At 41.8% G+C, this 13654-nt stretch overlaps 1 protein-coding gene across 1 annotated transcript in view; it reads right to left on the reverse strand.

The window, feature by feature from the left end:
* The window catches only part of pmepa1 (prostate transmembrane protein, androgen induced 1), a 49618-nt gene extending 36179 nt beyond the window's left edge, over positions 1-13439 (reverse strand). The window contains exon 1 of the mRNA XM_050039423.1: positions 12880-13439. Within this exon, the coding sequence (XP_049895380.1) occupies positions 12880-12976 (97 nt within the window). The 5' untranslated portion in view covers positions 12977-13439. The remainder of the gene's footprint in view (positions 1-12879) is intronic.
* Between the last annotated feature and the right edge of the window lie 215 nt (positions 13440-13654).

Genomic DNA, 13654 nt, shown 5'->3' on the forward strand with positions numbered 1-13654 from the left:
ATGGAAAAATCCCATTGGCTTTTTAACCACAGCAACACTAACTTCCATGTCGGCCTATGAATAAGACCTCCCAGCAGGACTCTATTGTTTAATCGACTTATTGCTTTAGGTCTAATTGAAATGTGTACCAATCATAGTGCAGCCTATTCCCATTTCCCATACAGACAACCTTACATTTACCATCTATTCCACATTAGCAGGTAACTCTGAGCACTTCAGACTGGGCTAATTAACAAAAGCCAAAAAACACTTTAACATACTGCACCAACAACCCAACTCCAACTTCCCCTGGGCCAGACTAATTAATGAAAAACAAGACATGGTTGTTTTGACCTGCATGAACAGACTACAGTTGGAGTATTTAGAAGACCAGACAGCCATACTGGGTTTTTTTTTTCTGCTTCAGACCAATTAATTAAAAACAAGAGACAACCTTTTCCACATTGTCGCATGACGCTCTACGCATATAGCAGGCAGACAGTCATTGCCTTTATTTATAGAGCAGGCTCTCGGTCCTCAGACAGTCTCTGTATGGATTTATTCACACTGCGAGACAGACGTATAGGGCCGGCTCTGACTTCAGACTAATTAATAGGACAATACAAGTCCGACAGACCACAAGGGCCTCAGCTGAACACTGTCTTGTATGCAGATTATACGCAGAGAGCACACACACAAACACACACAACCCCCAATGTGACGATGACCTTGACCCCCAGACGTGCTTGCTGCATGCATCTACATATATGCATGATGAGACCCCGATGATGACTTCTTTTTGGTTACTCTGTGTGTGTTACTGGCGTCTAGACTGAGAAACAAAGAACAGCTGAGAGGCTGAATGGAGGAATGAAGGAAGCAAAGAAGGACGAAAGGATGGAGGATGTGGGCAAGGAAGGAAGGAGGTCAGGAAGCAGCTTTAAAGGAGGAAGTTATAGAGCTGCCAAGATGGAGGGGTAATCTTACTGTAGGTGTTCGTCCACGTTTTGTATTCCCATTTAAAATGTTTTTGTGAATGGTATCTTAGATAGATAGATAGATAGATAGATAGATAGATAGATAGATAGATAGATAGATAGATAGATAGTCATAAAACTCAGTCTTAGCTGTCTCAAGTCACTCTTTGTCTCATCTTAACATTCCAACAAAACCAGACGTTTAACATTATCATAAGTTCTCAGTCTTGGCTTATACAAATACTCAAGGTCAATGACATTGTGAATACTGTCAAAAACCTATAGCCTCGCTCTCTCCGGCACCAAACAAAAAGCAGCAAATTGGCTAGACAGTAAACATGAAGGGGACTCCGGAGAGGCACAAGACTGTGAACAAGTTTCGCTTCTCCTTTACTGTGAAAAAGAGGGAGAAAGTGGCAGAGTTGTTCAGTGAACAAGTGTTCAATTTAGCGTGTGTCTGATCCACCAACCAGCACTTATTTTAATGAGAAATCTTAATTTATTTAAACAGTTTGTCTCTTATTTCCATGGTCTCCTCCCACTAAAATAGGACAGCTAACCAACGGAGGCTGATAGAGAGTTGAGGCAACAATATCCGAAATGTTAAGTTTGTACATAAACAGAGTTTATGTTTATAGATTATATTGATGCCGAATTGATGAGAATACTGTCAACATATGACACTTTTCATCTTGTGTTTCTAGGGTTATCTGTTTTTAAAGACACGTAAGGAATTGTTAACATGTCATATTTCTTAAAGATAGTTTGGCGTAATATTTTCCAGCAGGAACAGGATGGGATTTTGGGCCTGTCCCATTTCTACCCCTTAAATCTTCCATTTGGTATTGAGTGCCCTCGTTTGTGAGATAACCCTTGATGAGGGAAGTGAGAAATATTAGGGTAGAGATCTTTCCCAAAGAAATGGGACACCACTTCATGCAAATCGGCGCGGCTGACGTGCAGGCATACGTCACGCGAAGTAGCGACACAAGATACCGGTAGTCATTCAGGTTTGAAAATGTCGGCTCCAGCGCTTGTGTTGTGGCGTGTGCTATGTTTATTCTTCTCCGTCTGGTGAATCAACGGAGAAGAAATGCTGAAAACAGGAGGCGCCTACGACGTCTTCTAGTTCTGATCAATTTTGTTCGGGTAAGTCGATTACGCTAGCCCAACCATCTGTTGTTTGTATAGCCTACATTCCGATCGTACAGTAACAAATTGTTTTCCAAAACTTGACGAAGTTGCTAACTTCGCAAGGTGTTCTGGGAAATTTCATCTTCCACTTCGTTGTAAGTGTGGGTCGGGGCTCCCTTGGAGTCTAGGTCGGATTTTAAGTGTTTGAAACCACTTCCACTACCTCAATTCTGTTTTGGGACACCACTAGCCTGAACGTGAACGCGCACAATCAAGTGCAAGTGGGTATTTCTAGGGGAAGTGTGGGTATTGGGACAGGCCCTAAATCTCAAAAGGAATCTAGTTGTAGTCTTGCAAATAGTGACCCTGCAAGATCCCCAGTCTTGGCAAAATCATAAAGTGTTACTCATTGTCTTTAGATGTTAGAGGGTGTCGACTTTTGTCTTTCATAAGTATTTCAAAGTCTTTTCAGAGTCTTCTAGTGTCGACATAAGTTGCTGAATTTATTCAGAGTTGACCCAGAATTTGAAACTGATTGAACTGATTAAAGATGTAGATTGTCTTTTAAGTTTTGTCAATATGTCATTTTTAGTTTCCACCTGCCGTACGTGGAATTTAAGCTCTGTGGTTAGATGCTTCTTGCTAAAATGCACCCTGGGAGTTGTAGTTGTATTAAGGGAGAGATAAATGGGGACAGAAGGGCAGCAAAGTTTTCACCAGGACCCAAAAAACTGGACAGGGACACTCATCTGCAAATGTTCCTCCCTGCATCAACAGCTTCTATTGATGTGCTCCACTGAGGCTGTGGCTGAACTGGGCAGCTCCCAGTGTCATGTGGTACATGAAACAGGGGAACAAAGAGAAGGCAGCTGAGTCGACTTTCGGTGGATAAATAATTTCTTCCGAGACAAATTACTGTCTGTTTATCGTACACGAGGATTAAAGCGATTCTGGCTCTGGGACGATGCCAGCTGTCAATCATAGAACAAAAACAAAACACAAAAGGCAGAGTTTGATCCACACAGGCTTCTGTGAACACACTTCATATCTGCAGCTCTGCTTTGCTGCAAGAAAAGGCAAATGTAGAACAGAATTTTTTATATAATTCTAAAAAATCCTCTTTTTACAACATCACACACACACGTAGGCACAAAGTCACACAGACAGGAAATTAATAGACAAGTGCCGAATAACACATGTGCACGCTTACACACACTCACACACACACGCGCGGAGCACTGAGACAGCCAGACAGAGAGGTTTACATAATAAGTCTAGGAGGCCAGCCAGAACAGACTCAATCATTTAATTTCCATGATTCACTGAGTGAGAGAGAAAAAGACACAGAACGAGAGACAGACAGAAGAAACTAATCAATGAGAAGTAAAAGACAGAGACAAGAACCACAAACAGCGCCTAATAACTGTTGGCCATGTTTGAAAAATATGACAGAACTGAACTTCTTTTCACTTTTTGTTTTTTGGAGCGCTCAGTTCCCACATGGATCTGTTGAAACGTCTCTCCCTGAAGCCCAGTGATGGAATGTAACGACACAAGCACTTTCTGATTTTGTGCCACTTCATACTTCTGTTCCACTACATTTAAAAACAAATACTTTTCTGGCATACTCCACTTAACTTATTTGGTAACTCCAGTTACTTTGCAGATTCGGGATATTAATGCAAAATGTACATCAACTCATCCAGTTTTGAGAACTGAGACGAATCATGTCCACCAAAAACAAAACAGTTAATATGATAACTTACCAACATACTAAGTCCGTTTCTGGGGTAAAACATGACATCAAACAATAAAAAAAACATGTTAAAAACCTTCAAAATCTAAAACTAACAGTACCTACTGATAATACCGGTGTCACAAATGTATTTGTTTTAAAGTATATTTAATATGGACGTGTTGGCCCTTCAAAGACGTGTCCCAGATTTTTGTCAAGTCCCTCAATTTCAACAAAAACACAATTAAATCAGATTTAAAAGGAGTTAGCTAAATCCTGCGGACTCCTGTCTCACTTTCTGGTTTCCAAAAAGGCAGGAATGCTGCTCAAGTTCTATTAAGCTTCCAATTTTCTGATAAATTCATTAAATAATATTGCTATCAGGTCTGTCTCAACCAGAACAGGTCAACTCTGTCGCCCTTCTAAATCAAAACTATATAAGAATTATGGAGTATTTTGATGAGCATTAGGTGAATTCTTACCAAGTTTGGAAAATAAAATGGTTACTCAATACGACTACTGTGAATTTAATAAATATATAACATTTTGTTAAGACATTAACTCCATCAGATTTTGCCTCTGACATCTTTTGTGTATGCTCAAGAAAAAATGTAATTACCACAAGGTTGGCCCAGTACAAGGTTTAACAGTCTAGACTTCTTTTAAAATATTTTCTGAGTAAATATCACAAGTGAGCAAGTAAATGATGATCTGCTATTAAAAGTTAATCTAATTAACAGTACATAAATCACCCCCACCTTTACAAGCTACAACATTAAAGTGATGTCAAAATATATGCATCAATAATTATAATATAACTGACATGACTTTGAACGGGCGATTCTGCATAATGTGTACTTTTATTTTCTGAACTACGCAGGATTTGGTGTAGACTCATACAGAGGTAATCATCATTTATGACGCGCTCTCTGCAGTATTTATCTGCACAGACTGCCTGGATTTTCTTATTTTCTTCTTAGATTCTGCGCTTGTGATGTCGGCATGTACCGCCACAGCGCGTAAGTGAGGCGGGAGCTTTACAAAAAGGTAGCGACCAGGTGCCACACCATAAGCAGCAGGCATCCCAGAGACCCAGCGCCCAAAGAATGCAAATACAGCGAGGCTAAAACATGACTGAATCTGAGGTTGGCTTTTTCTTTTACTTGTGAGCGTGTTTACAACAGTCACTGACAATCCTACAAGGTATACCTTTAAGTATATTTTGATGCTAATACTTTTGTACTTAAGCGCGATTTGGAATGCAGGACTTTAACTTTTACCTGAGTATTTTTACGTTGAGGTATTGCTACTTTTACTTTTTCTACTTTTTTGTTTTAAACATTAAACCAATGTTAACAATAATGAACATCAATGCTGTTCAGTTACAGTGTGTGCCTGAACTGATGTGTCTTCTCAACTCTTTGTCTTTCTTTCCATTGTTGCGTCTCCTGGCTCACTCACACTGCTGCAGCTAAGCCACAGTGACGGCACATTTAAATGGTGTAAAAGTTGCTTCTGGTACGGCTATTACAGTTTGAGCGATCAAAGATGGAGCTGAACGCAGGTTGCCTCGGGATGTAGCTTTGCACCACGGTTACGCTGTCAAAAGTGGAACTGGATGAAGAAAAAACACTGTTCTTATTTTTACACTGATTAGTAAACATCATCACTGTGTCACACGGGAGCTGCCGCCTGAACAGGATGTGGAGAGTGATGTTTGTGACACATGACAGTGACAGAATGACACATGACAGTCACAAAGATGTGAGAGTGACTTTTGTTCACGCTAAAAATACAGTAACATTGTTGACTGCTGCTGCTGCTGTTGTACACATATTAATGTAAAGTTTGAGCGGATGATGTGGACGCAGTAACCAAACTTCCAAATGAAACCACGACTCAAACTACAGTACAGTTGTTTCCACTTGGTTCCTTAGGCTCACAGGCAAACACATCTTTTGTCTATCCTTGTTCTCTTTTGTTCCCAGTGTGCAAAACATTCAGGTAAGCAGGCCTCTCATTTTTAGCCGGCTCCGACTTGCTGGTGTTTCTCTAGCTGTAATTAATTAACATTAATGCCCTGTGTCACCTGCCAAAAGGCCTCAGTGAAACTTGGCTGTTGAGCGCTCTCTGCAAGCCGGCGTCTGTGCTCGGCCAAAGACTGCACCACTCTATTTAATATCTTGTTAATATCCTCATTTTCAGGGTGTTTCTACGTGTTAATTGTTTCTGCCCAGAACTACATCTCAGATAAATCTTTTACTTTTAACTTTAAAGGACAGTTCATCCCAAAATCAAAAATATGTATTTTTCTCCTACTTCTAGTGCTGTATTTATCAGTACAGATTGTTCTGGTGTGAGTTGCCGAGTGTTGGAGATATCGGCCGTTGAGATGTCTGACTTCTTTCCAATATAATGGCACTAGATGGCGCTCGGCCTGTGGTGCTAAAAGCGCCCAAAAAATTTACGTGTCTTCCAAGAAATCATGACCCAGTTACTCACGATAATCCGCAGACGTTGTTGTGAGCAGTTTCACATAGGAACTATTTTCTTTCTACCAAACTACACCCTTCAACTGTATCATCGCGCAGAAGGAAGCGTGCATCTACTCATGGACGAGAGGCTTTTGCGAGATGTAAACAATAATAGAGTCCTCCTCGGCTGAGCTTTAACGTTAGCTAGCTCGGGTGAGGCTAGCAGTAGCAGACGCTTCCCTGAGCACCAGCCGAGTGCCACATAGTTCCATTACATTGGAGATAAGGGAGACATCTCTACGGCCGATATCTCCAACATTTGGCAACTCACGCCTGAACAATCTCTATTAACACACAGCACTTTAGGTAAGAGGAAAAATATGTATTTTGAGGTATCAATATTTGATGAGCAACCTAAAAACAAGACCTCCATAAGTCAAGAAGTGTTAGTTAGAGGGTTCAGTGTGTTAGGGATCAAACTTGTGACTAAACAGTTAACAGGAATGTGTGCTAACCACAGCAGACGCACAGTCACAGCATGTCTTCCTTGTGCCAGACGCTGCAGTCACCTCCTGTTCATTTCAGGAACACTCTGACTCTTTCCTCGAATTCAATAATCAAAATAAATACCACTACCCTCCAGCTGAACTCACACCCACACACACACACACACAGACAACATTTATGTTGGCTATCGAGACAGACTGTGGAGGTGTCGGTGTCAAGACTGCCAGACATGTAGTAACAAATGTACAGGGAAACCAAGCTGCTGGTAGGAAATGATTCTTAAGAACTGATACAAGCGATGACTTCACCGCACACACACACACACACACACACACACATGGCCAGCCTGTGAGTAATGCTGATGTCATGTGCTTTGACTAGCAATGTCTGCCGCTCAGAACAGATGTGTTTTTGCATAATGTGTGTGTGCGCTTTTATATGTCGGAGGGTGGAACAGGTATATGTAACCCTGCAATTACAACTTCACAGATCCAGATGAGAGACAGATGAGTGGTAGTTTGAAGTGAGTCAGGGTCTCTGCAGCTCCTTCACAAGTCTGGGAAGTCTGCATTTATCTAAACTAGGAGACTTCAAAGTATTTATAAATCCAGCTGTTGCAGGTGCATGGGACGACAGGTTAAATTGAGCTTCCTTTTCACGATAATATCAAAGGTCCCATATTGCAGAAAGTCAGATTTCATGTCTTTGATACTATACAGCAGGTTTAGGTGCTATAGAAATACTGTGAAAGCATCAAAATGCTCGATCCACAGAGAATTGAATACAGTCCATATTCAGAAACTGCTGTCAGGACTTCTGTGAAGTTGTGATGTACAGTAACTTTTGGGGAGTAAACCTCTGCATCACATACATAAAATTATATGTCGCTAAGCAAATCCGGCTTAGCGTACGCTATGTTTTCCAATATTTTTAACGCTTTACCCTGGCACTAGACAGCTTTTTCCAACTGGGAACTGAAGCCGCTTTCTTAAAACCACCAGACTCCATTGACAAAAACAGTCATTTTACTTTGCAGAACAAAAGATGGTTGCTGGCCAATGCACAAGACCCAGAAACACTGACCAATTAGAGCAAACTGGGCTTAAAGAGACAAGCACTAAAAGGAGCGTTTCAGACAGAGGGTGAATACAGGTACATTCAGACAAACAGAAGCCCCTTTTACACTGCCAGATTTGCGAGAAATGTCGGGCCATTTTGCCGGCAAGCTGCGAGCGTTTAGACACACAGAGCCCGATTGCCGAGTTGATCCGAGGTGCCCAATTTTCTGCCTCGTAGGGTAGACATGCCTCACAGGGCAGACAGGCGGGACCTTTTTGGTTTAAAAAGAACGAGGCGCTCTTCCACCACGGGAGGGGCTGTTGATGACACTGCACATGCGACCCACTGGCGGTGGACTAACAGGAAACAGCTGATAGCAGAAATAAGCAGCTAGTAGCAAGAGGGAAATGCAAACCTGACAGACACTGTAAAGATGAGCAACTGGGGAGACAAGGAATTGCGCGCCCTCCTTGTCCTCGCAAATGAAGAGGCCATTAACCGTCAGATGACGGGGACGGTGAAGGACGAGCCAACTTATGAGAGAATCACCGAAGGACTGACCAGCCGCGGCTTCCCTCCCACGTCACTGTTTGCGTCACACGCTGAGCTACACGTTTTGTTACTTGCTCACGCCCCCCATTGCCCCGAAAAAGGCACATTCTGTATAAACAGAAGTAGGCAGGCGGCATTTTGCTGCACTACCCCGATTTTGTTTTTATACTGCCAATGCTGAAAGAAGACTGATTGGGCTTTCCTGCAAATTGTAACTAAATATGTAACTATCCTTTTCCAAAAACCAGGTAGCTGAGTTGCTGTTATGTTTTATCTAAGTGACATATTTGCTATAAAGCAGCTGTAGATCACTATTTTTCTTTGGATCCCTAGATTAGAAATGCTTGTCATAAGTAATTCTCATTGTTCACAGCTTTGTGTCTTCAGTTCTGTTGTTAATCAGGTCTCACATTCAGTCTCACATCAGATGTCTGTTATAAGCTGAGAGCTTCTTTCCCTGATACTGGTCTATTTTTAACATATTCTGAAGTAAAGTCGCAGGGAAACCCTGTTTTTTTTCTATCATGTCGACATTGTCCTTTGATCACCACATCTCAAGTGTATAACGTGGATTATCCTGTGTTATACTTTCCTCCACTGTGTCTTTCATCTTTCCTGTCACACTCCACTGCATAAAGTCCAGTGCAGCTGAAACGTCTTAAACATAACCTTGTTTTCGTAAATAAAGACTGGTGCATCATTAGCTTCAGCCTCCATACCAGGTTTGTATCAACTCCTACACAATTCTCACTTCACCAAAATGTCTCTCCATCTCTTTCCGATTATTTCGGTTTCTCTTCTGCTGCCACCTTGTTCCTTGTTTCTAAAGTTTTGACATATTCTTCTCACTCCCTTCTCTCCCTGCCGTCTCTGCAGTCCTCTGTCTCTCCTCCTTTGGTTTATCTGTTTCCCTCCCTCTGCCTTCCAGACTAAACATCATGTCTGCTCTCAGACAGAGGAATTGTGTGTGTGTCTGCCTGCATTCTTATTTTGCCTTTCTGCTACAAGTTCGGGCGATCATCTGCATTACACTGATTGATTGCTATTACTATTGCTAAACCTATTAACTGCTCAGATTTATGTGGACATACTTTAATGTGCATTTGGCCACCTCGTATCCACTGATGGCGAATCTTAATGATGTACTATTTTTCAGACAATAATGTGCTTTGAGCTTTCTTGGCAGGAACAGTTTCCTGTTTCAACATGACAATACCTCCATATGTATTTCCCTTCCATAAATGCGCTGTTTTGCCAGTCTGGTGTGAAGAAACTGATTCAACCACACTGAGCCCTTTATGATGAGCTGCAAAGCTGATTACAACCAAAAACAAGAAGGGTGGAGGCTGTTTGGAGCGGCAGGTTAATGCCTTTGGTGTTCAACCATCACATCTGGGTCTAATGTTTGGGCATCCACATACTTGTGGTCATGCAATATATTACTATTACTTCCACTAACACTAGTAGTGATACTGCAATTGTAAGCGATGTACTGCTGTGGGCAGAAGCTGCAGCAAAAGACCAGAAGCTCATGTGTTCAGCAATGTTAAATTTGTGTTTTTCTCAATGGAGTCTGGCTCTCAAGAGCGCAAGGTTTCAGTTCCCCATCAGCAGGCAAAGCAGGGAAAACACCCAAAATTTACTGTAACCTTAAACTGATTAAGATTTTTATAGGTGGCTAAAATGTGTTTTGTTGCTGACCCCGTCCACAGCAGTACATCACCTAGCCTCAGTGTCGGTACCTCAAACAACCCGACTTTAAAAGATCCACATTATCCGTTTAAAGTAACACTGCCACTTCTAATCTACTAATACTCCTACAAAACTGCTGTTACTGTTACATCTCTTACTCCGACTCAGTAAGCATCTGCACAGGACAAATGTCATTTCAAGTAGGCTGCATGGCGAGTACATGACGGATGACACCGGCGTGAACCCTTCCCACACACGATTAGAGGAGCACATTACTCACTGTGTTCTCAACGATCTTTTCTTCCAAATCTAAAACTGGAAAATCATAATAAGCCTGTCAAAATATGTCCCCATCCATCCAAGAAAATCAGTTTCTAAATAAATCTTAGGTGGGAAAGAAAGGTCACGGAGTCACTGAATCACGCTTCTTTTTACAGTCTGTAACAAACTGTTTTTCAAGCGGCGGCACGTCACATCGTCATTTTAACACTCCTTTTAAGTCGGTGGTTGGTTGATATGTGGCCACGCTGAGTTCAAATCTGCGTGGTTTCCTGTCTTGAATCATGTCATGTGAAGTGAACTCAAAGAAAGTAGTCTTATTTTGTGAGACTGAATGCCTGCTTTAAGTTTATATTGATAATATCTTTATTATTATCTGGATAAACTGATTATTATTGGTTTATAAAATGCTTGTTTTGTCTGAGGAACACTCTAAAACCTAAACATTTTCAGTTTAGAGCTGCAGAAAGTGGATTAATTGATGAGTCAGAAGATATGAGATTTTCACGGTGCGATAATCATCTCAGAAAATATCGTGGTTTTACGCTTTAACAGAATTTATACTGTCATTAGGCTGAACAGATATTTTATTACTAATAGAAGTATGTGTAAAAGGTTTCCCCTTTGAAAATAACAAAAATAAAGTTGCATTTTTTTATGCATTATAACACGGTATACCTCAAAACTGGTATATCGCTAACCGTTTTAAGAATGCTACGTTGGGCTTCAGAAAATTGTGAGAAATTGTTATTTTCACTTTTGTCTGGCATTTTATTGCCCAAAATATCAGCCACTTTAATTGGTAATGAAAGCAACTGTTAGCTGCAGTTTAGTCTGGTATCTTTCGGTCATTATCACATGTGACAAAATAAAATACAAAATAAAATGCTCACAATTGAGATGCTAGAAATTAAGAAGATTTGGCACTTTTGTTTAAAATAAAAGAAACAGCTCATGCCGATTCTTTTTCTGTATATCCACTAATTGTTTAGATCTACTCTTTTTTCTGATACTTCTACCTTTAGAAATTTGACCTGAAACACTTTTTTTTTGGTCAAAAATCTGCAAGAATCCTAATTCTGAGTCAATTTTGAGCTTCTCCAGTGTGAAAATTTGCTTTTTTTTCTTTGCCTTACATGAGTCTAAACTGAGTGTCTTTGGATTTGGGACTGCTAGTCAGACAAACAACACATTTGAACTCAGTGCCTCGAACTGGGCAAACTGGGAAACTGGGAAAATACTTATGTCGACCATTTTCTGACATAATATGCATCGTCTGGTCCAAACAGTTGAATCCTGCCTGCTTTCAGCTCTGAGTCAGCCCTGCTAGTGACCTCAGCTGGACACACACACACACACGCACACAGACACACACACACACACACACACACACACAGAGCTTTCATCTGAATGACCTTTCAGTATTACGGCTGTATACATGAACAGCCTGGGAGTAGAACCCCAAACCCGGGATGGCTTTAGTGCCTTGCTTCACCAAACAGCAACACAAAGATACACACTCATATATAAACACACACACATACACACACACATAAACACAGGGATTTCCCGGATACGACCACACACATGAACACGCACGCGCACCCCATACGCGCGCGCACGCAGGGGCAGACGGCTAGACAGACGTCTGGCTTTGCTCGAATGACGAAGCGGCGACAAAACTTCCAGCTCCCCCCTTTTCCCACCGAACAAACCCACCTTTTCCTGCCATGTACAGCTCTCAGTGTCCCCAACGGCAACTTCCTGGCAGTTTAAACACACTTACGGTTATATTTAACCGCTAAAAACCCCACAGAGTGGACAGGTTTTCCCCAAATGAAGCCTGTTAAGATCAAAAGCGGCAGACACCACGCCAACGGCTCCGGAACCCCACCGAAAAATCACTCAATCTGTCAAACTTCACCTCCTCGGCGAACAAAACAGCTTTTAAAAAGCCTAAAAACACTATAAATCTCACAAAACATTAGCTTTATCGAGTTCGGCTTTGAGGAAAGAGATGTGAAGCTTGCGGTTTTGGTTCAAGTTCAAAATCAAGAGTTATCAATCACAGACAGGTTAAAGGTTCACGGAGCATTAACGGCTTTTAATTAAGCTAGCGGTTTAAGCTAACTTTGGCTACCATACAGTTTCGTTCAAGCGTTATCAGAAACTCAACTTACGTGTTATAACTATCATTAGATTGATTCAACATGAACACATTAGTGAGGTAAAAAGACATACATGTCACTGAGACACGACTCAATATCACACATAACAAACAGTGACTGCTAGCTCTCCACAAACTGTAAAATGAAGCCAGTTTTATCCCTGTTTTGTACTTACAGGAGGTGTAACACAAAAACTAGCTGCTTTGACTCATTAATCCACAATCCGGAGTGTGTAGCTTCACAGTCCCGATGCACAGACACAGCCAAAGTAGCAGTCAGTGATTTAGAGACACAGAAAAGTCATGAAAATGTAAGTTACTCACTGATTTCCATGCTCTGGAGGGAGGTGTAGCGCTTGCAGTTACAAGTACAGGAGACATTGGCGGCGGTGGCGTTTAAAACACCCATCAAGTTCAACATTTAAAGCCTCCTAAAATCACACATTAATGCTCCAGGAGAGGACGACGAGGGGAGGAAAAGGCTGAGATAGAAGAGAAAGAAGAAGAAGGAGAGGAGAGCGAAAAAAGGACACACCAAACTCCCCCCAAAAAATCCTCCCTTTTCTCTTTTCTCTCCAGCCTCCTCTCCTTCCCCTCCGGTCCGTCCGTCCTCCTCCTGTCTCGGTTCTCTCCTCCTCCTCTCTCTGGTTTCTCCTCCTCTTCCTCCGAAATCTATTTATTTATCTCTCGGCGTACCGTGCAAGTGTCGGTACCGCCGTTAAATGTAGTTTTGCTGAACGTGTAGCTCAGCGCTAACTAGTTTAAATGTCCGTTGAGGGTCGTGTTGAACGGTTCCGTGTTCTCAGCCGAGTGACCGGCGACTAAACTGCTAACGGACGTCTGTCTGGTCCTGTCTGTGTCTCTCTGTGTCTCCGTCGCTCTCTCTGTGGCTGTCTGTCTCCAGGGATTTCTCAGTGACTCTCCCTGTCTCTCCTCCTCCCCCCTTTCTCTATCGGTGACACTGTCTGTCTGTGTCTGTCTCTCATTTCCAATTCCCACTTGCTCTTTTGGCACATCACAGTCCTGCCACACACACAGAGGGATAAAAGAAAAACAAAGGCGATGACAAGTCCAGTCAGTTTTATTTATTTAGCCCCAA

The sequence above is a fragment of the Epinephelus moara genome, chromosome 24 (genome assembly GCF_006386435.1).
Source record: "Epinephelus moara isolate mb chromosome 24, YSFRI_EMoa_1.0, whole genome shotgun sequence".
NCBI lineage: Eukaryota > Metazoa > Chordata > Actinopteri > Perciformes > Serranidae > Epinephelus > Epinephelus moara.